Source organism: Takifugu rubripes, chromosome 5, assembly GCF_901000725.2.
Source record: "Takifugu rubripes chromosome 5, fTakRub1.2, whole genome shotgun sequence".
In the NCBI taxonomy this organism is placed as follows: Eukaryota; Metazoa; Chordata; class Actinopteri; order Tetraodontiformes; family Tetraodontidae; genus Takifugu; species Takifugu rubripes.
In genome coordinates, this window is record NC_042289.1 from 12,752,320 (window position 1) to 12,779,357 (window position 27,038).

Consider the following 27,038-nt stretch of genomic DNA (forward strand, 5'->3'; position numbering starts at 1 on the left):
AAACGCTCCAGGAGGACACAAACGCAGAAGCTTCTGGCTGTGCTTCCACCTGCCTGTGGATCACACATCAAAGGTGTGACGGAGGGCTTTTATCCAGGAGCCTTTCTCACAGCTTTGATATTCTCCCCAGTAACTTCAGCTTTGCTCCAGCCGCGTCCTGATTTTCGCACCGCGCTCCTGTTTTTGGCGCCTCTGAGCAGCTTCAGTTTGTCGTGCAAACAGCCGCCGGCGGTGAGGTCAGCCCGTCTGTCGGCAGCCAGCCGGGACGTCTGGCTCCGGTGTTGTCGTGGGCGGCGGTTCAACGCCCTCTCAGGTGGGAGGAAGGTGGAGCACATTCATCTGTTCCGCAGGTGTGTCGCTGGCAGGAGCTGCGAACCAACAAAACTCTTCTCAGGGCTCTTTTTCCTCCTGCCTGTCATTGCAAAGTGCATAAATATAACTTTGTTTAGCTTCCTCACCAGCCCTGAGCAAATAAACACCTATTATTTTTAAAGATGTTGCGTAATAACAGCGGTAATAACAATAGTTTCTTCTCCTTATCTTGCTCATTAGAATGCTGAAGCAGTTGCGACTGTGTCCTGTGTCTCTCTGAGGACGTTTGTTGCCGGGTGATGGACAGACGGGGACTGAATGAGCCGATTCAGCGGCTTTTTTGTCCTGAGATATGATTTTTCTCACGGGTGACGTGGACGTTCAGCGCACGGCAGCTGGAGGAAACACTCCAGACTCAACACGGCGACGGGTGCCGAGCAGACAGACTGATTGATGGGTGAAAACAGAAATCACAAGATGGATTTTAAGCAGCTTTACAAATAATGAGCCACAGAAAAGAACATTTGTGCAATGGAGTGTAAGGAAACTCAATTTGGAGACTAGAAATAAATACAGCGCAGAATAAAGTGAGGTGTCTCCACAGTCCTTAGCAACCACCGGCCTGTCTGTGCACACCAGGTGCCAGGAGACCACAACTGATGACTGTGTGTGATGTTGGGCAGGAGTGTGAAGCGCCTGTACCCGGCCTTCACATTTATCTGACGGACTTCAAAGTCTTCCCAGCGAACTGAGGCCTCTTGTTCTGCTCCTACGCTGGATTCTTACAGGACATTTTGTGCCGTTTGATACCGCAGAAAAAGGGGAATTTTCATTCCCTCTTTTGTCCCTTTTAGTCATTTTAGGAACGACTCTGTTGTTTTTTGCCCAGTGCTGAAAGACTGACAGGCAGAAAGTAACAGCGTTTCCGCAGGTCCAGGACGCTGAACGCTTCAGATGTACGTGAACCGCACACGTGTGTGATCCAGATGTGCCTGGAGTCGACGCCGTCGGCCCACCTCTGCTGCCTCCTGACCTTCTCCCTATAATCCCTCCTGTCCTCATCTCATACATTCAGAGACATAAATGTTTGGAGGTCCGTTGGGCGACGGAACGGTGACTCAGATGTTGGGCCGCTGTTATTGTCTTGTGCTCGGAACCACCTGGGGAGAAGATGTGGCGGTCTGCACCTTTTCCACCAGGAGGTGAAGAGGCGGCTGTCTCGTTCTAAGCGTGACCTTCCTATGTGGTTTCCAGGCACTTGTTTGCATCGGGCGCCCACCGAGGTTAAGACGTAAATTTAAACACCGCTTTAAGCAACGGCTGTAGGGCAACGGACCTCCCGCGTTATATAGAGGCTGTACATGTGGGCGAACAGTAAATGTGTCCAGTCTCAACAGTCTGTGGTGTTCTGAAGGGCAGGTTCTGGGTTTGATTCCCAGCAGGGATAACTGTTGTCTCTGGCACCAAAGACAGGATCGGTCCATCTGTTGTTGTTGACTGCCTTTGATTCCATCTCTGGAGAGGCAGCTGTGCACCCTGGACACTTCCTGGACACTTCCTGGACACTTCCTGATACTTCCTGATACTTCCTTGATACTTCCTGTACACTTCCTGATACTTCCTGATACTTCCTGGATACTTCCTGGACACTTCCTGATACTTCCTTGATACTTCCTTGATACTTCCTGGACACTTCCTGTACACTTCCTGGACACTTCCTGGAGCATGAGCTAACATGGGTTAGCTCTACATCCCCCCGTCCCCTGTCTTCACTCCACCGATCAAAATCTGCAGAGACAGGTTCCGCCAGGAACTAAAAGCTTGCTGGAGGGCATTGTTGCCACCTAAAGCCCTAAAGGTGGGACCGTGCACATGTGTGTCGGGGGTGTTTGGGCCTTTGGTGCACGTTTTACTGGCGCGTCAAGGTTGAATCCTGAATGGAACAACCGGAGCAACACTGCAGACAACAGCAGCGGTTGTGCTTTTAATGTGTTTAATCTCTCAGTTAATGGAGCAGAATGTGACTTTTGGCTCTGAGCACCTGGGGCCAGTGTTTGTGTGTTTGCAGAGGGCTGGACTTGACCTGGGGGGGGGGAGTGTATCGGAGGGAATATCATATATAAGCCATCGGACCCAGAACCTTCCATCTGCGCTGCTCTTCATTCCTCCTCCATCATGATGGTTCCGACTCTGCTCCAGACCTCGCTGCTCCTCTGGCTGGCTCAGGAAACCCTGCAAGGCGGTAAGGACGGCGCACGGGGTCCTAATGTGCTGATTATTCCCATTAATCACCTAAACTGTAGCTGAACCTGGAAGGGGGGGGGGGGCATTTTTCACCATAATGCTGAAAAGTCTCGTTGGTTCTCTCACTTCACATCCCGTCTCCCTCGGTGGAATCTTTCATTATTCGTTCTGTCATCGTCCAGCCGAACCCAGAACGCTGCAGAGTTCTGTAAATACACACCTCAGCGCTGACGGCTCACCGGGGGGGGTTTCTTTGAGCAGCGTCTCACCTCCCTGTCAGGTCTCAGGCTGGTGAGGACGAGGGACGAGGACGTGAGCTCGCCAGCTCCGTGGTTGATAGTATTCAGTGATCAGAAGGCTGCAACCTCAGAGTTTCACTTCTTTGTTGCGCGATAACAAGACATTTTCTCACAAGTGTTAATTCTATCTTTACAGGGGTCAAACCACAAAGTGTGTCCTGGGGGAGAGTGCTGCCCGCCAGAGGTGACTTCGAAAGCGCATTTTAAATAGCACATAACTGTTTTTTAGTTTGTAAAATGATAACCATTTTTAAAATGTTCTGCATCAGTTTTGCTGATTAACTGAGACAAATGTTGGTTTTTTTTCTAGGTGTTGGTGTCGGGGTAAAGCCCGGAGGTCAGTTTCATGTTGAACAATTTCACAGGATCAAACTTTTCCTGATTTTTTAGTTGTGAATAAGCTCGTTTGCTTTTGCTAATTTCCCAGTGGCAGGGGCACTGGGAGCACTGGGGAGCCGATATGGCAACAAAGGGATGAAGACTGGACGTACGTCTTACTGCACATTTCATAGTTTGTCTGTTTCCACAAACCCAAACCAGTAATTTAATTGAAACCTTTTCAGTTGGACGTTATGGAGCCCAGCTTGGTAATGGTGGGTTTCAAACTTTACATGATGTCGTTTTTGAATTGTTGATGAAATTCAATGAAACTGTGTTTATTTATATCTTCAAATCTTCCCAGGAGGTTACAGAGCTCTCGGACTGGGAGGTAGAACAGGGGGATACGGGACCCCGGGAGGCTACGGTACCTCCTTAAAGTCACTCTTTACATTAACTCCTCACCTTCTGCCGTCTTTAAACACCTTCTGCATCTGCTGCTCTGCAGGCGGCGGCATGGGTGCAGGACTGGGCGCCGGGGGCGGCCTCCCCAACGGACTGACCCTCGGGTTGGGTCAGGGGGGAAAACGTGGTGAGACACACGACAAGCGTAACAGCTCTGGAAGTCAGGCTTTAAAATGAATCGCACAACGATGGAGCTTTATTAAACTGGAGTTGATGCAGATAGAAGCAAACAAATAAACCTGTTGAGAAGGGAAGATCTGTTGAGATCATTTCTGCATAAAAATGAGTTTAAATCCCTTTTTTCCTCTGTGTCACCTTCAGGTTATGGTGCTGGTAACCTGCCAGGTTAGTCTTGATGTGACTGGTTACCTCATGTTTGGTTAAAATAAGATCAGCTGTGAAGACGCTGCCCGGATCCGTAGATTTTGGTCCTGATCCTGGTCTGTCCTGACGTTTCTTTCAGGTTATGGAACCACAGCTGGTTTTGCTCATCCAGTGCCTCGACACGGTGAGTGACCAACCAGGACGGATCTTCCTTCTGGTGTCTCATTAGTGTTGCTACAGACAAACAAAGTGAGGAATCACGTGTAAAATACCCGAGACAACCAGACAGGATCACTATCTTAATGTGGTAACGAGTCCAAATATCATTTTGATGAAATACTACAAAACAAGCAAGAGTGCTCGAGCTTCCCCATTTAGCTGTGGCAGAGATGATCGTTCCTCATCGCAGCCGCTTGTTTGTTGATCTCACGCAGGTTAAACACATTTAACGAACATTTAATGTCCTTCCTGGTCACCCGCTGGTTCAGAGTAAACCAGCAGAGACAGAACGGTGATCTCCAGACCAGAACCGGTGGACTGGGTACCACCGCTGCCCAACTGCAGGGAGAAAGAGGCTGCAGACCAGCTGTTCAGCCACCTGGAAGAGAAGTGAAAAGCCTTGATCCTGTAATTAAAGCACGCAGGTTTGGAGCAATGACACCCCTTAATGAACAGAATAAACATCTGGCTGGTCCACATGGAGGAGAACATTACAAGCCTGTGATGTCAGGGAGATGGGCAGCAACTAATCAGTGTAGAACCTGGGCCTCGCCTCGCTGTGAAGATGAACTGGGAGGTGCTGCATCCTCCGGTGCAGACAGCAGGAGGCTTGCGTCCATCCACACAGGGAAATAAACTGGCCAATAACTGCGGCTTCACTTGTGGTTGGTCAGACCTGGATTGAGGAACGGGGGAGCTCAGAGGCTCATCCTCATGGTGGCAAAGGCAGACAACATCTGGGACGTGTGCTGCTGCCTCCCTCAAGGTGTCAGAGGGAGGAAGCAGCCAGTGTTTAGCTCCTCGTCAGACAGTAAAGGACACTGCACTAATGAAGCTGAACAAAACCCCAGACTGAGTCTTTTAAATGTAACCCCGCAGGATCTAGAGGCCACTTTTCCCAGGAGAAAGTTTAGGCCTTACTGGAGACCTGATAGGACAACATGAACCTCGTGTTCCGTCATGTAATACTGACTCAGCTGGAGTGGGAATGTGTGCGAATTTTTGACTGAGCTTCTGTTCTTCCACAGGTTTCGCAGGCGGAGCCGGAAACTATCTGGGAACCAGCCTGGGCCCTGGTGGCTACGGAGCAGGTACGGAAGATAAGCTCTTCCTCACAGATGCAGAGTCAGGCCTGCTGCTTTTAAACATGTGCTCGTGCAGGTTTGGGACAGGGAGCGTATCCTGGTGGAGCCGCCGGCAAACTCGGCGCTGCCCTCGGACAGAGCGCTTACCCCCAGGGCGGGTATCCCCAGGGCAATTACCCCCAAGGTGGGTACCCACAGGGTGGTAATCCCCAGGGCAATTACCCCCAAGGTGGGTACCCACAGGGTGGTAATCCCCAGGGTGCTGCAGGGATGACAAACGGTGGGTCTATGGATTCAGTCATTTTGGCTCATGTCTGAGGTCTTCAGTGATCCCTGCGTAGTCCTGCTGATGATCTATTAGCTGGCTTGATGTCACAGGGTTTGGAGAAGGGGCAACCGGATACCTGGGGGCCATGGGAGGTTATGGCTTTGGTACGTGCACTGCCTCCACATCAATACACCACCGATGTTAACCACAATTCTTTACCGGTGATATTCAAACACCTGACCTCATCTTTCCACAGGCTACGGGAACGGCCACGGCGACGGCAACGGCAACGGAGCTGGTGGGTGTCGTTTAAAGTAGAGAAAGAAGAGAAAAGGGAGCAATCTCAATAAGCCTCCCACGCCTAAGTGTAATGCTAATGATTAGACCTATGTTTCAGGGCTCATTTACCCTGCAGAATTAGCTGATGGTGCTGAGAACAAAGCAGCAAAGCGTAAAGGTAACAGTTCCGGGGCATTTTAACAGGCACTAACCTGTAGATGCTGTAAAAGCTTATTAAAAAACAGACACAGGTCCTCAGCAGTGGGAGCTTTTATCCACTGGGCGGCGCTATTTCTGCTTATTTCAGCTGGACTCTTTGATCAGGGGCTCGATGCTTTTGATCAAAAGGATTTAAATGTGCATTAGTTTCAGGATAGTAACATCAAAGCTAACCTATACTTCGCCCCCAGCTCTCAGTGCTGGAGCCTATCCTGGGCAGGTCCAGGGCCCGTATGGTGAGACACGTCCTCAATATTGTGTTAAACTTATCATTTCATGATAAAGCGCGCTTCTGACACTAGTTTTTACCTCCTTTATTTCAGGGGGTCTTGGAGGAGGGATGGAAACACTTGGTGGTAAATATGGTGAGTGGTGACATGTTCTCACCTCCCCACACACACGGCTAGTCACAATTATGCTGCTGCTGCGGCTGTTTGTGTTGGAGAAGAGATGAGTAAGGTCACTTTTTGATTTTTGTTTCCCTTCTGACAGGAACCCCCCAGATTTCCAGTAATCCGGCGATCCCTTCAGCACTGGAAGGTCAGGATTAGGCACGGCTGACAAAGCTGAAACACATTTGAACCGTCCTGCGGCGTCCGGCCGTATGCATTGTCACAGCATCGCAGCTTTCAACACCATTCAATGTGTCACCTTCCTCAGGTGATGGCGGTTACCCCTTCGCAGCGCAGCAGCTCGGCCTCGGAGGCGAGGGAACAAAAACCGCCAGCAAATACGGTGAGAAGTCCGTTAGGCGTCAGCAGCTGTCAGTGATGGAAGGAGCCTGTTTCACAGACACCTCCGATGATCAAAACAAGCAAAAATAAATAAAAAGTTGTGAAATGTTGAAAATAAGACAGGATCACGTGTGTTGTTCCAGGGGCTGCCGCGGGGTTCGGGCCACAGCAAACAGGTGAAGTCCCACTTAGCAAAATATGCTAATTAACTGATTCATCGGAAAAAGATGAGGAGCTGGCTGAGATTGGAGTTTTTAAATATGCCCTCTAAAGACACTCTTTTTTTGATTGACCCCCCTCCCAAATAAAGGTTTGCTGGGAGCAACTCAGGATGCATCTTTGGGTGAGCAGGACGTGGCGCTCTGACACAGGAGCCGCGTCTTCTTCTGTGCTGTCTTACATCAGTTAAACAGGCCCACGAGGGCACAATTATCATTGAGTTAAACTCTTCTGAGAAGGCTTCTAACACGTGAATGGGTCGTTCTGTTCGCAGGTGAGCCAGCTGGCAAATATACTGGTGTCAACGACGCCCTTGGAAACGGATACAAAGGTAAGACGGGGGTTTGTCAGACTGTTTCACCTGCCTGTTTTAATATGGATTCACACCAAAGGGACACATGACTTCACCTTTTGGTCTGGGCATTCCAACCTATTGTCACGTCCTGAAGAGCACATCACCAAAAGGGTCACGAGGGCAGACAGAGAATAAAACCCTGGTGTCGAAGGCCTGTTTATTAAACGTAGCGTTAATTGCGGTTAATTCCTGCCCTTTTTTATCTTTGTCTCCCTCAGGCTAGTTCAGATGACCCAGATTTCTTCAAGCCGATCGCTTCCACAGTGTCTTCACTGGAGTCCCTTTTTGGCTGATTTTCCCTCATTGGACGTTTGCTAATCTTTAGCCCGTCTTTTGTTCTTTTCCCCTGTTTGTTGGTAAACAAACCATTAAAAAAAGACTCCTGATTTGTTCTCACACTGAAAAAAGTGGTGGCGACCGGTGAAAATGGTGTCAAGAGTAACAAAAGCTGTCCAAGTGAACAATAAACATGATTTCACTGTTTATGGGCTGTCTATGATCAATTCTGACTGGGGGGGCAAAAAAACAGCCTCCTAATATTTACCTGCACATATTGTTCTTGAGCAACGTCAGTACGCGAACACAGGAAGTTTAACCACTTCCTGTCTCCAGCAGTAGTTACAACAGTCAAATCAAAACCTCGCAAGATAAAACGTCCAATGGTGCCGCGCCGCATTATTATACTATCATTTCGAATCGCACTGAATCAGTGATGCGTGTCTATAAGGTCGCCCACAAACACTTGGCGCATTAGTGATTGTGAAATATTCCTGTTTTTTTATTTCTTTGTCAACACTAACTCATAGTTGCAGCTTCCTGCTAATAAAATCACCAGTCTACTGGTGTCTGGCTTCCTTCACGAACACGCAGATCTCTGATAAAACGGCCTTTAATCAACACGACAGAATCATCACAACGACAGCAAATTGACTGATATAATGTATTTAATAAAGACGGGGTTCGGTTTTCCCGGCAGACATTGAGACAGAAGAAGAAGCGGTGGCGTACGCCGGTTTTCGCTTGAAAACTGAAAACCGCCATTAACTCAATAGAAGCCGAACGGCTGCGGCGCCGCACTTTGACTCTGGTTTCCTGTTGACCCGGCTTCGGTCACAAACACCCCCATCTCTGACAACAGGGCCTTGGGGATCGGGTGTGCGTGGCGGGACACGTAGAGACTCCTCAGACTCTGCGCCATCGGAGAGGGTTTGTAGGTGGTGCACGACTCTCCGCTCAGACTCGGCGCACATTCCACCTTCCACTTGAAGAACATTCGGCCGTGCTGCAGGGCGCAGACATCCTGCTTGTCTCCCGCCGACAGAACCCGGTCACATTCTCCCAACAGGTCGTCGTCCCAGTTGTTGTCCTGATCCCACACTTCGAACCGGACCCTATGGCCCGCGGACAGGTCCTGGGTGCCCAGGTCAACCACCCTACCCCAGTGCGGGTCGTTGTTGTTGTAGATGACGCGCGTGCGTTGAAACATCACGTTGTTGAAAAACACCTTCACGTAACCGTCGGTTGCTGTGGTGTGGTCCCCCCACAGGCCGCTGCCCCGTTCCACGGTGATGATGACCCGTGCCATGCCTTTCCGGGTGGGGCAGCACTCTTGGTTTACCGCCGGGTCGTTGTGGCACTGGCACACGCAGGGATCCCTGGAGTCGCTCTTGACACCGGCCCGGCAGGGCTCGCTGCAGTTCCTCCACAGGCCTCTCTCCAGGATGTAATGGCTGATGGCCGAGCGTAGGTTTTTCCGGGCGGGGTGGTCCACCTGCAGCAGCTCGTGGAGAGAGTTCAGAGAGTACGAGACTATATCTGGGTTCAGCGGCAGAGTGTTCAGCCACTCTTTGTAGGCCGCCGGATTCTTGTCAGCGGAGAAGAGAAGGTCTGGTTCTGTGGTTTGCCCCCCTTTTATTTCTGTGAACCTACAAAGCAGTTTCAGTTAAACAGTGTGGCCATTGTGGGTGAACATGAGCCCCGCCCCCATCTGATCTGCACCTGTCGTTGAAGAGGCCAGAGAAGGACGTCTTGAATTCCATCTTCTCCGTGTCCTTCTTGCAGTGCTTCATTTCGGATTTCATGGTGGCCTTGACGGTGGCGGACGCCTCCGCCTCCAGGCACATCTGCACCTCTTCGGTGCTGAGGCCCTGCAGGCTGGCCTGGCACTGCCTGATGCTGGTCACGGAGTGGGCGCTTCCCCCCAGCCTCACCTGGAAACACAGATCTTAAACCGTGTGGCAGCAGGAAAGAGCGGAGTGTAATGACGCAGCCTCTCTGAGAGCTTTGCTTCACCTTGGTGATGTAGTGGGTGCCAAAGTTGTCGATCAGTTTGTAAAATCTCGCCTTGTACTCGGGGCTGTAGGTTTTTGGAAGCCCTCTCACCGCTCGGAGAAACTCGTTGCTCAGCTTGGGAGAGTCGGACACTCGGAGGCTTCGGCACCAAAACAAGGACAGAGGTGAAGACCGGTAAAATATGTAACATTTGCGGCCAGAGGTAAGGAGGCTCTTGTCACCTGTAGAAGGTACAGGACATGCCCTGGCTGGTGAAACTGAACTTGTCGTTCTTAGTTTTCTCCATGGAATACTCCGCCAGCTTGGAGTGGGTGCCGGCCAGCATCATCGAGGCCGCTTTGTTGCCCTTTTGGATGTCTAAATTCGTCTGCCAGTTGTTATCGACAGAAGAGCTACTGGACGTGACCAGAGACTCGCTGGACCGGTGGAGTTTGCTGGTTATCTGCATGGTGCAGGAGGCCTTTGACCTCCAGTCCACCACAGACACGGGCAGCTTCTGCTTCTTGTTCTCCAGATAAGGGTTGCTGCACAGCGTGCACGTCCTGTCCTTGTGTTTCCACTGATTCATGTCGATCACGAAGGCCCCTTTACGTTCCAGCTTTGTGATATCGAAGCCTTCGCCAGCCAAGTTGGAACCTGGGGCAAATTCTGCATCCAGGCATTCTTTGGGTGTGCCCTGTGTGCACGACTGACGCGTGCACGGAGGGAGCGACACCATGACGCCGATCCAGGCGTAGATCTTCAACGGGAGCATTTTGCTGGCTGATGGAACCAAACTGACAGTTTATCCTGAAAGTAAAAGGTGGGTTTAAAGGTTAAAAGGTGGGTTTTGCATGAGTAACGCAAAACACACCGATTTCCTCATTACTTTGGATTAATGATAGTTTGTTAAAGTCAACATAAATTAATTTATACGGTTGAAACGATATTTGTATTTGGAGAAATAAAAAATGCTGCTTGTTGATTTTTGTGCCCTTTGTGGGAGCTCACGCAGTCCGGTAAAGGGTTTAGCTAAAACAATGCAGCACTTTCGGTTTTACGGTATCGACAAGCTACTCTTTTTCTTGTGGTGTACCCCAAGGCCCTATTTTAAGATCCCCGTGTTTGCTGTAAAACCTTTTGATGATTATAGAGGGCAGAACAAAACCCTGGTTTTATTATTTCCTTTGGTTTCTAAAAAAAAATGTTCCTTGACATACAAAATATATCTGTATATTCCAGTCTGCTCATTCTTGCCTGTCTGTCTATCGCATTTGTCCTCAGTTGTACTGCAAACAAATTCTAAAATATCAATGAAAATGTTATTCTCCGTTAAACGTCTGCTGAAATAACCACTACCAGTGCAGTGAACAAGTTTAAAACACCCCAGATAATCAAGCCTGATGCTGAATAAGTTGCCCCTCTAAAATCAAGCGCACTCACCTCTGTCCTGCCTGGTCTTGACTGACACATTTCAAACTACAAGTTCTTCGTATTTAAAGGTTTTTTTTAAAAAAAAAAAAAAGGTGTTGGTGGGTAGGGTGGTCGCATGAAATGGAACAGCTTCAGCGATGTTGATCATTACAGGGGAGGAGTTGTCGCTCAGCATCGACAGAGGCGGATGTGACAACATGAAAGCTGGTTTCCAGTTAGTAAAAACCCAGACACCACTGACTTGTCATTTCTCTAAAGTGGTGGGGGCTGTGGCTAAAGCAACAGCCAGATCAGCCTGGCGGAACGCCATTAGACTGTGAGAACCTTGAATATTAAGTGGTTTGGAGGACGTAAGGGTTGAGTTAGGCTGAAGATAATGCTTGGTTTGATCTTACTGCTGGGGGTGATGTGGGGCTCTCTCTGACAGCACCTCATCCATGCTGACGCCCTGCTGGCCTCGGGCCCAGCTAAACCTGTCCTCGGTTTTCTGAAGGGTTTTCTTGCATGTGTTCCCTTTATGGTTTTGCCATTTTATAAGATTGGCGGGTGTTTGAGTGCTTTGAGCACAGAAGCTTCTCGGCCTCATTGGCAGCCTGAACAGGACACGTTGTGGCTTGTGGAGCCGATTGTCCATAGCTTTTCCACAGAGTATTCAGCCGACTCTGAATAAGTGCCAGTCAAAGAGTCATCAAAGAGCCATTCTATTTGCCTGAATTAATATCTAAACTGAGTTTTTATCAACAGGCAAGGTGGACTACAGACCCACTGGATCACAGGCAGATTTTGCTTCCTGTTCTTCAGAAAAGTGTTGGGAGCCTTTGGTTGCAATTCCACAGATTCATGCTGATCCCAAAGGCTCATTTCTCTTCCAGTTTTGTGATATCAAAGCTTCCCCGCAGCTTAATCCGTCCTTTCTGCGCGTCGGATGTGTGCAGTGAAGGAAAGACAGAATGAGATGGGCACAGATGCAAATATTCAAACAAATCATTCTGTGATTTATCCTGAAAAAGAAATGCAACATAAAGGAACACACCTTTCTGCCTTTGTGCACTCACAGAGGGGTTTAATGTTTCTTAAAGCTAAATTCTGAGGGTGTAAATGTGCTGAGGCTGATTCGTTGATTTAAAAACTACCAATTTTCTCAAACCAGGTATGAGTAATAGACTGTCAATAGTTAACAAATTTCCAATTTGGAGTTGTATCTGTATGGGAAGATGAGTAATAACCTAATAATACAGAAACAATTATTATTCTAATTAGTAATTTGAATGTTCTAAAACAATATACCTCCAATTCTGAAAAATTTGATTGAAAAAAAAACCTCGTCAAAATAACCATAACAGAATGTCGTTAAAGAAAAAAAAAGAACAAGACGTTTAATAGCTGAAGCGGTAAATACAATATTTCCTCCTGTATTAAAGGCAGCTGCGAGTAGTCAAAGTCCCATGAAACGTCCTAAATAGGGCCGGAAGTGAACGATCGCTGCTTTCAAATTAAAGTTTCACCCGACGTTTGTTGACCGTTTTTGTTCATTATGAAAAGTGTAAAACATGTCACGGACCCGAACATCCTCTCCAGGCTCATATTAGTTTTGCTAAATGAAGTTTGTTTCGGCGAATCACAAAAAGTGCGTCATTTAACCGCGCTCTCATCGCACCATTTCTGCCGCTGACGGATTAGTGTGAAAATCCCAACCGGAAGTCACAGCCGTCACTATCTCTGTAGTTTAAGATGCTTTGGAGACAGTGAAGGGGACTTGAGGCCGCCGACAGGAAAACGGGATTTTTCACCTCCTGGATTATATCTAGCGCGAATTAAAGGTGGGCGACAGCAGCATGGAAAAGCAACAAAAGTAGCCTCAACGGTCGCTGGTCAGTGGGCTCCGATATCTCCTTAGAACCAATTATCGGACATCTGTAGCGGACGACTTGCTAGCCCGCAGTCCTTTTCCAAAAAAAAATTCCGCCCCGGGATTACGGATTTTATCCGTTCTTTAATAGCATTACGAAAGCTAACCGCCACCAAGCGCACCATATTAAATCCATCTGTTTCGATGGAGGCAGAGGCATCGGTCCGCAGGAGCCCGCACAAATCTCAGCGCTAGGATCGGTCTAGCATCCTCTGGAGTTCCATGGATTCCGGACACCTACAGCATCCCTGTCCGGGACGCGTTCCATCCTGCGCTTCTGTGCTGGAACGCTAACCTCCGAGGAAGCCCGCTCGACACGTTTGCTCCCCCTGTGGCCGAAGTTCATCCATCCCGGCGGTGTAGAGGCGTTACATAGTTGTAACAGCAGCGTGTCGCCTTCAATCGAAGCTCCTTTGACCTTTGGCCATTGCGAGCTGAAGTGTTAAAGTCGGACATTCTATAATCTTTCGGGTTGTTTTCTCTTATTTTAGCGCGAGGTTGCCAATGGGGGGGCAGGGGGTAACGCGTAAAGACGGTTTGAGTCGAATGCAGTGACTCCAAATTGGTGGATTTTCACAATAAAAGCATCGAGAGGAAAAAAGGACGGCTCGCCAACGCTATGTGATATTTTAGCGCAGGACACATGTGCAGGACACACACTCGTCATGGCTTCTAGGCGCCACACACGCCGGGTAGTGTTGAAGGACCCGTTAGCGCCCAGCTAGAAGGAAAAGAGCACAACATAGAACCCCCAAAAGAAATGCAATGGTGTCTCACAAGGTGGTCGTCGCAATAATTCTGTTGAACGTGTATATAGGTGTACAGTCTGTTTTCTATTTATTCGGGGGGGTCCTGGTGACGGGCTTGTTTGCAATGGCGTTCTTAAATGCACCCAGACTGCTGGACTGGGCCAATTCTCCACCCCATCTCCAGTTTAACAAATACGTCCTGACGGGATATCGGCCCATCTCTTCCGTGCAAGACTGCGTCAGAAGCCTGTTTTACCTGCACAATGAACTTGGGAACATTTACAGCCACGGTGAGTAGCCTGCGAGTGAAAACCGAGCCCCGAACCATTCTATGCAAATGCTTTGTGAAGTGTCTGGTGGTTGTTTGTTTGTTTCCTCAGCAACAGCGAAAATATACATAATTGCATTCATCTCAGTTCTGTTATACAACAGGCCCCTGTTCTCCGCGGGCCCTTGCACACCTGCACTTTTATGACTGAATGAAATTCCATCCAGGGAGGAGCTGAATTTGTGATGGAGACGTTCCTCAGCTTTATCTCCTGAAATGCACATGTAGAAGGGATGAGAGCAGCTGTTGCTCCTTCTACCTGTTTATTAACGCACGTTTCCCCTCCCGGCTTTAAGGCAGATTAGTTTTACCTGAGTTCTAGGATAAGAAATGACGAAACCCTCTCAGCTTTTACTTTATCCGAAGCGTCCTCCTGACCGTTTCGTCACGTGTGGCCCTAAATGCTAACGTTGCACAGCAATTTGCCATTTGTCTAATAGGTTCGTGTGAAATTAATTGCAGCGCAGCGTTAATCTGTGCCGTCCTGGGTGCACCGAGGTGTCAGCTCGTTGCTAATCCGCCTCGCGTTTCTCCGTTCCCACTCTAATTATATTAGAAACTGAAGGCTCCTTCTGCTGCCTGTCTGAGTAGCACCTGAACACACCGAGTAACGACTGCCTGCGTCACCACGGAATCGCACAACTTTCTGGTCCGGGCTGCACAACGAGTGAACACGGACGTCGTTCAGACACTTTGTCGCGTTAGAGGAGGTCGTCTGTGTGGACTCTAGAGGAGGTCTTTGCTCCGTCCAATCCAGCGTGGAGCTGAGAATGACGGTGGGGAAGGGGGGGGGTTCAGCGGATTAGAGATAACGCCTAAAATAGATGTGTTAGAGGAGATGGAATTGCCCGTATCACCTGGCCGGGACAGAAGCACTGACATTGAAAAAGGCAGAGTGGGCAGAAAAAAGCGTAAGAGGAGCGCAGCGTTCAAGGCTTCGGGGGGGAAAACGATGACAACGGCGACGCGTTTATGCTAAACACGGAGGTTTTGTGCTCTGCCCCACATTACCCCGCTACTCTTACCCCCCCCCGCCATGTTGTCCTTTCATTAAAAGAGATTTTCTGCCCCTATATATACACACATCAATATATAAATTCAGGATTGTGTAATAGAGTCGTAATTCCATGTTGGGACACGATGGTGAAAGTTCGGTTTCCTTGGGAATGCTCTGGCAGGAGGTCACAGCTGTGTGCATCCAATAATAACCCTCCCCCCGCCCTCCTCTCTCCAGGTATCCCGCTGCTTTGCTTCCTGGTGCTGCTGCCGCTCAACATTCCCTGGTCCCAGATCAGCGTCACGTGGTTGGGCGTGGTGCACTTCCTGGCCTGCCTGTCCCCCCAGCTGGGCTCCGTGGTGTATCACCTCTTCATGAACCACGAGGGCGGAGAGCCGGTCTACCACACCCTCCTGAAGCTGGACGTGTGTGGGATCTGCATGATCAACACTCTGGGTGAGACGTCTCCTGCGCGCGTCAGCAGATTCCGTCCCCGTCCGTCATCCGGCTTCGCTACGTTGGCTCTGAGGCCAGATCCACCCCGACTATTGATTGTTAATGGTCTCCCTCTGAAGGATTTAGCTAGGACCGCGTCCCAGTATCGATCAGGCCGGAACATTATTTCCTTTCTTCAAAAAATTGGTCAATGCAACGAATCAAGATTGTAAAAGCGGATCCTAAAATGATCAACTCTTTGAGCCAATAACCTTTGCCTGGGACGGTTTGAACTTCCCGACGTCATAACCCATAATAAGTTATGCATTAACTGTAATTACGGTGCAGCGTCAGCGAGACCCGGAGTTTTAATTACACTCGCCCTTGCGTTTGTTGTGGCTTTAACAAACCTCCAGATTACTGCAGATTAGCGGAGTCGTCTGCTTGGTTTTGGCGTCACATCCCGTCCCTGTGTGTCCCTCTGCCTCAGGAGCGTTGCCCATCGTCTACACCACGCTGCTGTGCTACCCCTTCATCCGCTCCGTGGCGCTGCTGGTCTACATCCTGCTGTCCAGCCACGCCATCTACTGCGCCGTGACGGCCAGGAGCAGCGTCCGCCGCCTGCGCTCCTTCGCCTGGCAGGCTCTCTTCCGCTTCTCCTTCTTTCTACTACGCTGGGTGGGTCTGGGCGGCGGGAGCCCCACCTCGCTGCGCCACTTCCTCATGATGGACGCGCTGGCCGTGCTGGGCGGGGTCATCAACATCACACGCATCCCGGAGCGTTTTCGTCCAGGCCTTTTTGACTACTGGTGCAACAGCCACCAGATCATGCACGTACTGGTGGTGGGCTCCATCCTTTACCTCCACTGGGGCGTGCTGGACGACCTGCTATGGATCAACAGCTACAACTGTCCCTCGGATTGACCCCTCCCACCACTGCAGCCCCCGTCCTCCCCCCAAAAAACAGTGGACGTCGGGGACCTCGGGGCGGGCGGGGGGTCTGCAGAGGGGAGGAGAGGTCGTGCGAGGCGCCACCTGCAGCCACCATCACCTCCAGCCTCAAGCTCAGAATGTTCATATCTTTACCCGTCCTGGTACTCGTGTGCGAGATGTCTGTCAAGTAGCACGCACAAATGTCTCTGACTCTTACAAACATGGACGCACACGCCGCACACGCCACAACAAAACACGCTCTTAGCAGAACATGGAGCGGCTGATTATATTAAAGGCTGTGAGAAAAGGTCGGGAAGCCTTTGATAGTATTTTAGCATTAGATTTAGCTGACTGATTTCACGTTCTCGCATCCCCCTCGGATCCCACAACCGTGTCCTAGCTCATGCACGTGCAAGCGCCGAAGTGGTGCAGGAAGCTCTCGGATTCATCCACAACCCTTTGTTTTTTGGGGGTCACTCCGTGCACGTTTCTGCCACCACCTCCGTTTTATGTGTGTTTTAGGGTGGGGGGGTCGATTCCCTCAACCGCAGCTTTACCCACTTAGTCGCACTTGAGCTCAGTGCCAACACGATTCGGCCATTTGATCGGAAAACCTTCAGGTTCGTGCAAGTTTCTCCGGGCTAAACGTTCGCCAAAGTTTGCCTTCAGATGTCGCTGAGCAAAATATTAATTTATCACAACGGGAAAGCAGATCGGCACCACTGTGGTACCAACGCTGTCATGGCAACAGCGGATGCGAGACGAGAAGTTGCCACCTCAGAACGGCCAACGTTGGCTCTGGCTTTGTTGCATATTGACAAAATATGCGTAAAGTGTTGCCCTCCGAGCTGTTAAATCTTTTTTTTTCGCTGTCCAAAGCCAGATCGGGCCGCAGTCGTTTGGTCGCTGTGCAGGATGAGATCCGGTCCCGTTCTGGTGGATCTGTGCCAATCTGAGGATGAGTTCCTGGCTTCTGAAGCCCTGTGGTATCCTTAAAGATCCGTCTATGCAATGTGTCTGGCGGGTTCTGCCTGGAGAACTTCAAAGATTTAAAAAGTTTGATGTTTAACTCGACTTTGTGGTCGTATTATTGGATTTGCGGCACTCGGGAGAAGAGAGGGGCGGAGCTGTCAACTGATCGCCACCTGGTGGTGAGTTGGCTCCGATGGTAGGGGGGGATGCCGGACAGACCCGGCAGACCCAAACGTATTGTGAGGAGCTGCTGGGAACGCCTGGCAGAGTCTCCTGTCAGAAGGAGCTTCAACTCACATCTCCAGGAGAGCTTTGACCATGTCCCGGGGGAGGGGGCATTGAGTCCGAGTGGACCATGTTCCATGCCTCCATTGTTGAGGCGGCTGACCGGTGCTGTGGCCGTAAGGTGGTTGGTGCCTGTTGTGGCGGCAATGTGAGGGATGCCGTCAAGCTGAAGAAGGAGTCCTATCGGGCCTTGCTGGCCTGTGGGACTCCTGAGGCAGCAGATAGGCCCGGGCCAAGCGGAGTGCAGCTACGGCCGTTGCCGAGGCAAAGACCCGGGCATGGGAAGAGTTCGGTGAGGCCATGGAGAGCGACTTTTGGACGGCTTCGAAAAGGTTCTGGACCACCATCCGGCATCTGAGGGGGGGGAAGCAGTGCACTGTCAACACTGTGTATAGTGGTGATGGTGTGCTGCTGACCTCAACTTGGGATGTTGTGGATCGGTGGAAGGTATACTTCGAGGACCTCCTCAATCCCACCAACACGCCTTCCAGTGAGGAAGTAGGGCCTGGGGACCTGGGGATAGGCTCTCATATCTCCGGGGCTGAAGTTGCCGAGGTAGTCAAAAAACTCCTCGGTGGCAAGGCCCCGGTGGTGGATGAGATCCGCCCAGAGTTCCTTAAGGCTCTGGATGTTGTAGGGCTGTCGTGGTTGACTCGACTCTGCAACATCGCGTGGACATCGGGGGCGGTGCCGCTGGATTGGCAGACTGGGGTGGTAGTCCCTCTTTTTAAGAAGGGGGACCGGAGGGTGTGTTCCAACTATAGGGGATCACACTCCTCAGCCTCCCTGGTAAGGTCTATTCAGGGGTACTGGAGAGGAGGGTCCGCCGGATAGTCGAGCCTCGGATTCAGGAGGAGCAATTTGGTTTTCGTCCTGGGCGTGGAACAGTGGACCAGCTCTACACCCTCAGCAGGGTCCTCGAGGGTGCATGGGAGTTTGCCCAACCAGTCCACATGTGTTTTGTGGACTTGGAGAAGGCATTCGACCGTGTCCCTCGGGGGGTCCTGTGGGGGGTCCTCCGAGAGTATGGGGTGTCGGGCCCGCTGATACAGGACCGTCCGCTCCCTGTACGATCGGTGTCAGAGTTTGGTCTGCATTGCTGGCAGTAAGTCGAACTCGTTTCCGGTGATGGTTGGCCTCTGCCAGGGCTGCCCTTTGTCACCGATTCTGTTCATAATTTTTATGGACATGAGGGGGTCCGGTTTGGTGACCTCAGGATCGGGTCTCTGCTTTTTGCAGATGATCTGGTCCTGTTGGCGTCATCGGCCCGTGACCTCCAACGATCACTGGATCGGTTCGCCGCCGCATGTGAAGCAGCTGGGATGAAAATCAGCACCTCCAAATCCGAGGCCATGGTTCTCAACCGGAAAAAGGTGGAGTGCCTTCTCCGGGTAAAGGAGGAGATCCTGCCCCAAGGGGAGGAGTTCAAGTACCTCGGGGTCTTGTTCACGAGTGAGGGAAGAATGGAGCAGGAGGTCGACAGGTCGATCTTCGTTCCTACCCTCACCTATGGTCATGAGCTTTGGGTAATGACTGAAAGAACAAGATCACCAGTACAAGCGGCTGAAATGAGCTTCCTCCGTAGGGTGGCTGGGCTCTCCCTTAGAGATAGGGTGAGAGGCTCTGCCATCAGGGAGGAGCTCGGAGTAGAGTCGCTGCTCCTCCGCGTTGAGAGGAGCCAGATGAGGTGGGTTGGGCACCTAGTTAGGATGCCCCCTGGACGCCTCCCTGGTGAGGTGTTCAGGACATGTCCCTCCGGTAGGAGGCCCCCAGAAAGACCCAGGACACGTTGGAGAGACTATGTCTCTCGACTGGCCTGGGAATGCCTGGGGATCCCTCCGGATGAGCTGGAAGAAGTAGCTGGGGAGAGGGAAGTCTGGGCTTCTCTTCTTAGGATGCTGCCCCCGCAACCCGACCCCGGATAAGCGGTAGAGGATGGATGGATGGATGGACGTTTAACTCTGCTCGTGTCGGCCGTCATTGCGGTTAATTTTGCCGTCAACTGGATTTTATGTTCCGCCCGATTTGCACTTTTTGACTGAAGCCTGATTGGAGGTTAAAACAGGCTGTTTGGGTTTCCCACAGTGCACTTCTGTTCTACGAATCTCAGCCAGAAATGATCGTTTCTACCTTTGTGATTGCTTCGCCACTGAGTTCCTCTGTAGTTTTCCATTTTAAAAATGCCGTTGCACTTTTTTCCCCCCAACTACACGCCGACCGGCTGCCAGTCATCGCGCCATGTCACCTCCTCGGGCTCCGCACGGCTCCTGTTTCCCCTCACTCATACAGAAACCTCACTCCAAAGAATCAGACTCTTCTTCATGTTCGAGACTCTGAAACGAGGCGATCAGATCATTATTACGAAGTCGGTGTGTTTTGGTCACTGGATGAAAAAACGAATGCATGAAAGTAGCTTGTAGCGTTGCTCGCGGCGACCGTGTGGGTCCGACAGTCGGCTCAGAACAGACGCGGGACGTTCCACGTTCTCAAAAGGGCTGTGCATCAAAATAGATCCCAATTATTAAGCCTATAAATAATGTACATACATGTAAGTAGATTTTATATACAAGCAGTGCAAATTAAAGGCCCAGATTGATTTTTCTTAAAATCCAGAAAATGCTACATACACTCAAAAATATGCTTAAAACAATGAAATAGTTTGATTGTGTCAAATTTCGCTGCCTGTAAATTCAACCAGAAGCCAATTTGGTGACTATGCATGATGAGAAATTACAATGAAAGTGAATTTACACTGAACATATGCAATAAAGACAAGTGTTTTTTTAAAAAAAAAAACACTTGTCAGAAGATAAGGACGACTGTCCCTACAAATAGGGACGCTATTTGTAAAAACAGTGTCAAAGGTCATATTACCATGTAATTACAAGAGGAAGTAGCACACCACCCAAATCAGTAGTGACCTTTCTCACTCAAATTAGTTCCATTAAAATCTGACGGCCTTTTTCATAGGAATGAAAATGCGTTGTTTTTGGTATATTTGGAGTGTATAAGCTGCTCCTCCACAACCAAAGTGGCATCAGACAGAGGGCAAGCGCGGCTCAGTGCTTCAGTGTCAACACCTAAGACCTGACACACAATAAAACTGAAATTAGTTTCGTTTCTGGGGATGTGAAACGTACCAAAAACGCATTGGCTTTACTCTCCTGCACTCGTGGGAACGACGTTGTTGGTGGGCTTGTGAATACCTCATGACAACCACCGGTCTATCTATGCAGTACCAGCTGGAGGACAAGTCTCTTTTCCTGTGTGTGGCGGTTAAAAGCAGCTCTCTGGGGCTTCACTCCATCGTCCTTGGTCTCCCACTTCTCAGGGTGCCATATCAGTAGCTGGAACATGCGGCGCCTGACCTCTGCTGTCAGAAACATGGCTGTGAGACTGTGACCTACCTCCTCCTGCCCGTTCTGTCCAGTCTGTTCACGCTTCGAGAACTGAAGTGGATATGGAGGGAGAGGGGAGATGGAGTGGGGGTTTTTTTTCTGTAAAATGATGTTGCAGAAGTGTCTATATGTCAAAAAAAGAAAGGAAAATGACTCGATATGTCAGTATATCTCCAACACACTAGTTTTTACTGGGACACAGGTGCTGGACAGCCTGTTCTTAATGCTCATGTGTATTCTTACATATTCTGACTATTGTTATCCTTAAATCTGAATATCACAGCCGCAGATGTAACCTGGCTCCATCTAGTGGAGACTCGTGCTGCTACCCCCGATTGAGGCGTTGCGAGGGTGTCTGCTGGGATTTGCTGTCATTCTCCCGGATTGTTTGGTCTGTACGAGGCGCGCACATGAGTTTTCCTGCGGGATCCCTGCGAGCACTGGCCGGGCTCAGTGCCTCTCTCCAGTCCGTGTTCCTGCAACCCCGTGAACAGAGACCTGCAGCTGGTCCCGCCGTCCCACCGCTCACACACTCCAGAACTTCAGTGTCTGACAGACGAGGCTTTCACCCTCCTTTAGTCTCCAGCAACGATTGTGCAATAAACCGAAGTCTATATTTTTAAATCGCTTCCCTCTGCGTGTTATTTCTTGGGACGTGTGACCTGTGTGTGCTTGTTTGAAAGGAGACGTTTTTGTTTAAGGTCTGCAAACTGGACATATTTTTGTATTTGTTGTGTCACGAGCCGAATTCTGGGAGAGAAAAAAACTAGGTTTCTCAATCGAAAATTGCAACCAGATTATTTACTGTTATTCACAAAATTAATGGACCGATGATAGTCAACAAAACACAAATTCTAGAATTATATTAGAGAGAAACTGTTTAAAATATTACTTGCGCCATCATAAATGTTCATTAGAATGATGGAGGACGCTCACCTCGGCCGAACTACGAACTCCTACTACTCGAAATACATTTCCCATAATGCAACTGATCTGTAATAGGTCCGCCGTTCAGCGAGGAGGCCCAGCAGCTTCATTTATCTCTGAGGGCTTGCGGATGGAATGATTGCTGTAGAAACGTCTTAAATATAGAAATGAGAAGAGGTGAGAACTGGTAATGAGTCGTTAGTGGTAATTTGGTCTCTCTAAATACGGAAGTAGGAGGAAGTGGAAGTCAAAGTCGTTCTGGTAACTCATTACTATACACAAAAGAGACCGTAAGGAAGTACAGGTTTATAGTGTTTGCAATGCAAAGTGTTACTGATGATACTTGAGTATTCAACCAGAACCCATTTTGACAGGTTTCCAACGGTCTGGGGACTTTTTGCAGCGGCAGCAGCACATTTGAGATGCTTTGTGGAGCACCTGAGGATTGCTGCGCCTCTCAGGATGCTGACGCTGCCCCTCCTGTCACCCGTGCAACAACGGCCTGGATCAGAGTGAGCCGGGATAAATGCTTCAATCACACTTGTCTTTCTTTTCACATCTTCTGCAGTTTGGGTGTTGTTTTTTTTAAAAACCCAAACGATGCCAACAGACACCTCCCACTTCCACCAGCGTTTGAAACTGCCACTTCCTTGATGTCACTTCTGTGATGTACTTCAACCTCCTCCTGTAGCTTCACAGCTCACTCCGGTAGTAGGGTGCTCCATCTGAACCCTTTCAATCGACTCGTCCCCCCCCAGCAGGATTCCCAGGTAGGCCTCCGGCTCTTGTCTGCACTTTTTAATGCAACTATTTTCTGCCTGCAGCTCATCTGATAGTTGGGACGTCTCTGGTCTCCCATTGTGTTGCACATGGCTCAGGTCTCTCCGGTTTTAAATGAGTGAATTGTTTCCTGCTTTCTACCCTGTTTTCCATCACAGCACAGCGAGGCCTCTGCAGAGGGGTGGGGGTGGGGGTGGGGGGGGTTATTGACATGCATTTAGGCCTCCTAATAAAATTACCGCTCACTCTGTAAAGGATGATTAAATTAGGCGCAGAGCGACCTCAGAGATCTTGCGATGCACAGCCAAATCTGTTGCAGCCGTCAGTCTGAGCGCAGTCGTGGCTGCAGATTTCAGGAAGTCCGATCTTCAAATGGAGGTGAAGCAAAATGTTTTTGATCGGTTGTGCTGTGGGGGGGGGGAAAACCAGCGTGGGCTTCGTTCACGCCGCGGCTGCTTCTGACACGAGCCTCGTCCAGTCTTCGCCGACTGTGGGTGATTTAGCTTGTGTCTTAAATCCCAGCGTCATATTTGGGGGGGGAAACGGCCCGAATCATGCACGCGAGACAGGAGAGAAAAGGTTTGGCGCTTTTGTTGTTTGCTCCGGAAGATGTGGTGTAACTGCTGCTTTGTGTAACTCGTTTAGCTTTTTAGGCCCAGAGCGGTTCAGCAGCTACCCGGCAGTTTCACACACGTCACCTTGGTGCTCTTTGTGTGTCTAAACGGCTGCATTTTGTGCAGAAACGCACAGCATCTGTACATTAAAGACAGCGAACGGCCGCAGCGACAGTCACAGACAGAGGAAGTAATTGTGAAACCCCTGTTGCTTCCTCTTTTTGACGCTTTCCTCTACACGTCTGTTAGTCTATTTCCACCTGAAATACGCAGGAAATCGTTGCCGGTTGGACGATTTTACTTTTGCAAGCGCAACATTTGACTTAAAACAAAGAGGCCTTTGCAGCTTTGATTTTGCATTTCACTCTGTTTTCGCTCCTCATCCTGCTGTTGTCTCTCTTCCCCAGTTCACCATGTCCAGGAGTTTTGTCAGGAACAGCAAGTTCCGTCACGTCTTCGGCCAGGCTGCGAAAGCTGACCAATGCTACGATGACATCAGAATCTCCCAGATGACGTGGGACAGCAACTTTTGCTCGGTCAACCCCAAATTTGTGGCCATGATTGTGGACGCCAGTGGCGGGGGAGCCTTCATGGTGCTGCCCCTGACCAAGGTGAGGGCACCTGCCGCTTTTCTGCCAGAGCCAATTTTGGATTTGCTGACTGTTTTGTACTCGAAGGCTCTGCCATCGTGTGTTGAACCGGTTGAATAAGGAAGTGTGATGCTGACTTTGAATGTTTCAACACGTCACTGCGTTTCTGCGCGTTTGAGAGGTTTTCACCATATTAGGAGTTTGTTCTCAGCTCAGACCCGGCAGGATGTGGCCTCAGCGAATGACTGAAAACCTCTTCATTTCAGCTGCCAATTGAGTAAAAAAGATGTAGCCAGTCGATATTTAGGTAACTCTATAGCGTAGTGACTGTGTGGCAATTAGTTTGAATTCTGTCATTAATGGGTGGATGTAAAATATCAATGCATGACAAAGAAAAGCGTCTTTAAGTATAAGCTCAGTCACGTTTCCAATCAGAAGGAAATTACTGTATATTTGGCAGGAGAAGAGACATAAGTGAGCAAAACCAGAATCATTAATGTCGCTATTTCCATCTGCAGACGGGGCGTATCGACATGTCCTACCCCACTGTGTGCGGACACACGGGGCCGGTCCTGGACATCGAATTTTGTCCTCACAACGACAACATCATTGCCAGCAGCTCTGAGGACTGCAGCGTGATGGTAGGCTGAACCGCATCAGACGCGAGGCCAAATTCTTCTGGCGTGCTCTGCTGACGTGTTTGCTATCGTTGCTATTGGATAGATTTGGGAAATCCCAGATGGCGGACTGACCTTGCCACTCACAGACCCTGTTGTCAAGCTGGAGGGCCACTCCAAACGCGTGGGCCTCCTGAACTGGCACCCCACCGCCCACAATGTGCTCATGAGTGCTGGTATTCTACACTCATAAATGTGAAAAGCAATGGCTGAATGCTCGTATAAATATTACCTGAGCGGTAAACTTGCTTCGTGGCCTCAGTGTGTGGAAAAGGTGGATAAAGTGGAAAAACAAACAGAAATCTCACAACTAGAAACAATGGCATTATTTCACTGAGATTTTGATCAGTCAGCAACAAAAATGGCAGCATTTAAAGTGAGATTTTCTCATATTTTATGATTTTTAGACGAGTCGATGTTGTAAACTGCGAAAGTGCGACACCTCGTGGCCACGACATAAATGCGTTATTTGGAAACGTGGAAAAATCGAATGATGCAGTTGAAAATAACAATAATCGGATTAACTGCAGCTAATAGATTTGCATTCTGAAGGTTACGGGATATTTTAGCTTTGATGGAATTACATAGATTACAGCCTATATAAAATGTAACTGGCTGGATTTCTTGTCATCATCCTCGCAGGCTGTGACAACATCATTATTCTTTGGAACGTGGCTCGTGGGGAGGCAGTGGTGAGGATTGATGTGCACCCTGACATGATTTACAGCGCCTGCTGGAACAGGGACGGCTCCAGGATCCTCACCTCCTGTAAAGACAAGACTCTGCGTTTGCTGGACCCGCGCAAGGGCACCGTTCTCTTTGTGGGTTTTCCTTCCCTCATCATCAGCTTGACTCCCTGCTCCCGTTGCTAAGTTGAAACTAGTCAATAAAGTTGGTTTTCTGCTCCAATTCTAGGAGAAGGAGAAGCCTCACGAAGGCTTCAGACCAATCCGGGCAGTCTTTGTGTCCGATGGGAAGATCCTCACCACCGGCTTCAGTCGCATGAGTGAGAGACAGGTGGCGCTGTGGGACCCGGTGAGTGCCTGCAGCAAAGCCGCCACTTCCTGTTTACGTCCTGACACGCTTTGTCCCCTTGTGCTTCCCTCAACATCCTGCTTTGAACCTCATGTTCTTGCATCAGTGTTTCACAACAGCGGAGGCGTCGCAGCGCGCGGGATCAGACGGGACCAGGTCGCCTGTAAGGCTTTGTGATCAGTCTCAATCCTTTTCCACAGAATAACTTTGGGCAGCCCCTGACCCTGCAGGAGCTGGACACCAGCAGCGGCGTCCTCCTGCCATTTTATGACCCCGACACGGGAGTCGTCTACCTCTGCGGAAAGGTTCGACTCCCCCGCCGATGGTCCAAAAAATAAAACAGCTTCTCGGTCGCACGTGTTGACGTTCAGGTCTTTTGCTCAGGGCGACAGCAGCATCCGCTACTTTGAGGTGACAGACGAAGCTCCTTTCGTCCATTACCTGTCCATGTACAGCAGCAAGGAGAGCCAGAAGGGGATGGGGTACATGCCCAAGAGGGGCCTGGAGGTCAACAAGTGTGAGATCGCCAGGTAGTCGGATCTGAATGCGTCTGATCAATCCCGCCGCCTCTCAGTGTTTTTCTGTCCCTAAAAGGTGAAATTTACAACCCTGTCTTGGTTCAGGTTCTACAAACTACATGAGCGGAAATGTGAGCCCATCGTCATGACGGTGCCGCGCAAGGTTGGTCCGGGAAAAATTCCAGAGACTGGAATTAGCCGCTACTGACGCGATGGCGTCGCTGTGCAGTCTGATCTCTTCCAGGAGGATTTATACCCAGACACCGTTGGACCGGAGCCGTCGGTGGAAGCGGACGAGTGGTTCCAAGGCAAGAACGGGGAGCCGATTCTGATCTCCCTGAAGGACGGGTTCACTTCCACCACCAAAACCAAAGAATTCAAGGTTCACAAGAGTCTGCTGAAGACCAACTCCACCTCTGCTGCCAGTCAACAAGAAAGTAGCGGGGTGAGTTTTTGGAATTGTTGCCGCGGTTACTGCAGCTAAAGTTCCCTTTGAGTCGACGCCGTTATCTGATTGTGTCTCAGGAAGTGCAGTCGTTGAGGAAGGAGGTGAAAGACCTGAAAGCTGCTCTGGAGGAGCTGACCAAGCGTGTGAGAGAGCTGGAGAGCAACAAGTAGATGGAGGAGGGGAAAAACAGGGCAGAAGACGAGTGATGTAGGCCAAAGGGAGACATTTTAGACAACCAAGAACTTATTTGGTTTGTCTGATCGGTGAAAAAGAAAATAACAAAAAAACAAATCCTATTTTAATATATGCTTGTTAGTTTAAAATAAAGTCTTCTCTCTTTCCAAAATACTGTCGGATTTTCTTTTCCAAGCACGAGATACACGTGAAACACGCGTTAA

General features: G+C 49.7%; 4 protein-coding genes across 6 annotated transcripts; 3 read left to right on the forward strand and 1 right to left on the reverse strand.

Annotated features, from left to right (window-relative positions):
• The first annotated feature begins 2,407 nt into the window (after positions 1-2,407).
• On the forward strand, positions 2,408-7,723 carry LOC105416492 (glycine-rich cell wall structural protein). 3 transcript variants are annotated; one of them, XM_029837014.1, is made up of 22 exons: positions 2,408-2,554; positions 2,992-3,039; positions 3,166-3,192; positions 3,283-3,342; positions 3,419-3,448; positions 3,538-3,600; positions 3,682-3,765; positions 3,960-3,983; positions 4,102-4,146; positions 5,210-5,272; positions 5,343-5,546; positions 5,645-5,698; positions 5,791-5,832; positions 5,932-5,991; positions 6,224-6,268; positions 6,356-6,397; positions 6,525-6,572; positions 6,693-6,767; positions 6,910-6,942; positions 7,077-7,109; positions 7,260-7,316; positions 7,559-7,723. In XM_029837014.1, the coding sequence occupies exons 1-22, from the start codon at positions 2,488-2,490 to the stop codon at positions 7,561-7,563; spliced, it is 1,209 nt and encodes a 402-aa protein (XP_029692874.1). In that variant the 5' UTR covers positions 2,408-2,487; the 3' UTR covers positions 7,564-7,723. The 3 variants fall into 3 exon arrangements, with proteins under 3 accessions (XP_029692874.1, XP_029692875.1, XP_011602560.2); XM_029837015.1 differs by having other exon boundaries at positions 3,682-3,762; XM_011604258.2 differs by lacking the exon at positions 5,932-5,991 and having other exon boundaries at positions 2,409-2,554.
• A 543-nt stretch (positions 7,724-8,266) lies between these two features.
• LOC101064467 (perforin-1-like) lies at positions 8,267-11,198 on the reverse strand. Its single transcript, XM_003964922.3, has 5 exons — positions 11,055-11,198; positions 9,854-10,421; positions 9,633-9,771; positions 9,339-9,550; positions 8,267-9,265 (listed from the first exon to the last, which is right to left on the reverse strand). Exons 2-5 carry the CDS (start codon positions 10,384-10,386, stop codon positions 8,386-8,388), a joined length of 1,764 nt encoding a protein of 587 aa, XP_003964971.2. The 5' UTR covers positions 10,387-10,421; positions 11,055-11,198; the 3' UTR covers positions 8,267-8,385.
• Positions 11,199-12,864: 1,666 nt separating this feature from the next.
• On the forward strand, positions 12,865-21,662 carry paqr4a (progestin and adipoQ receptor family member IVa). The gene is made up of 4 exons (XM_003964945.3): positions 12,865-13,993; positions 15,266-15,484; positions 15,954-17,382; positions 21,335-21,662. Exons 1-3 carry the CDS (start codon positions 13,720-13,722, stop codon positions 16,385-16,387), a joined length of 927 nt encoding a protein of 308 aa, XP_003964994.2. The 5' UTR covers positions 12,865-13,719; the 3' UTR covers positions 16,388-17,382; positions 21,335-21,662.
• Positions 21,663-22,352: 690 nt separating this feature from the next.
• On the forward strand, positions 22,353-26,986 carry coro1a (coronin, actin binding protein, 1A). The gene is made up of 12 exons (XM_029836753.1): positions 22,353-22,490; positions 22,589-22,748; positions 23,780-23,983; positions 24,481-24,603; positions 24,686-24,815; positions 25,282-25,460; positions 25,555-25,674; positions 25,875-25,979; positions 26,059-26,204; positions 26,298-26,355; positions 26,422-26,637; positions 26,718-26,986. The coding sequence occupies exons 3-12, from the start codon at positions 23,786-23,788 to the stop codon at positions 26,808-26,810; spliced, it is 1,368 nt and encodes a 455-aa protein (XP_029692613.1). The 5' UTR covers positions 22,353-22,490; positions 22,589-22,748; positions 23,780-23,785; the 3' UTR covers positions 26,811-26,986.
• Positions 26,987-27,038: the final 52 nt, after the last annotated feature.

Excerpts from the sequence above, each read along its gene's own strand:
- LOC105416492 (XM_029837014.1), top strand. The coding sequence starts at position 2,488 with ATGATGGTTCCGACTCTGCTCCAGACCTCGCTGCTCCTCTGGCTGGCT. Across the intron at positions 2,555-2,991 it reads TCAGGAAACCCTGCAAGGCG|GGGTCAAACCACAAAGTGTG; the intron begins GTAAGGACGGCG and ends CTATCTTTACAG. Across the intron at positions 3,766-3,959 it reads GGGTCAGGGGGGAAAACGTG|GTTATGGTGCTGGTAACCTG; the intron begins GTGAGACACACG and ends TGTCACCTTCAG.
- LOC101064467 (XM_003964922.3), bottom strand. The coding sequence starts at position 10,386 with ATGCTCCCGTTGAAGATCTACGCCTGGATCGGCGTCATGGTGTCGCTC. Across the intron at positions 9,551-9,632 it reads GCACCCACTACATCACCAAG|GTGAGGCTGGGGGGAAGCGC; the intron begins GTGAAGCAAAGC and ends CTGTGTTTCCAG. Across the intron at positions 9,266-9,338 it reads TCTGGCCTCTTCAACGACAG|GTTCACAGAAATAAAAGGGG; the intron begins GTGCAGATCAGA and ends ACTGCTTTGTAG.
- paqr4a (XM_003964945.3), top strand. The coding sequence starts at position 13,720 with ATGGTGTCTCACAAGGTGGTCGTCGCAATAATTCTGTTGAACGTGTAT. Across the intron at positions 13,994-15,265 it reads TGGGAACATTTACAGCCACG|GTATCCCGCTGCTTTGCTTC; the intron begins GTGAGTAGCCTG and ends TCCTCTCTCCAG. Across the intron at positions 15,485-15,953 it reads CTGCATGATCAACACTCTGG|GAGCGTTGCCCATCGTCTAC; the intron begins GTGAGACGTCTC and ends CCTCTGCCTCAG.
- coro1a (XM_029836753.1), top strand. The coding sequence starts at position 23,786 with ATGTCCAGGAGTTTTGTCAGGAACAGCAAGTTCCGTCACGTCTTCGGC. Across the intron at positions 23,984-24,480 it reads TGGTGCTGCCCCTGACCAAG|ACGGGGCGTATCGACATGTC; the intron begins GTGAGGGCACCT and ends TTCCATCTGCAG. Across the intron at positions 24,604-24,685 it reads CTGAGGACTGCAGCGTGATG|ATTTGGGAAATCCCAGATGG; the intron begins GTAGGCTGAACC and ends GCTATTGGATAG.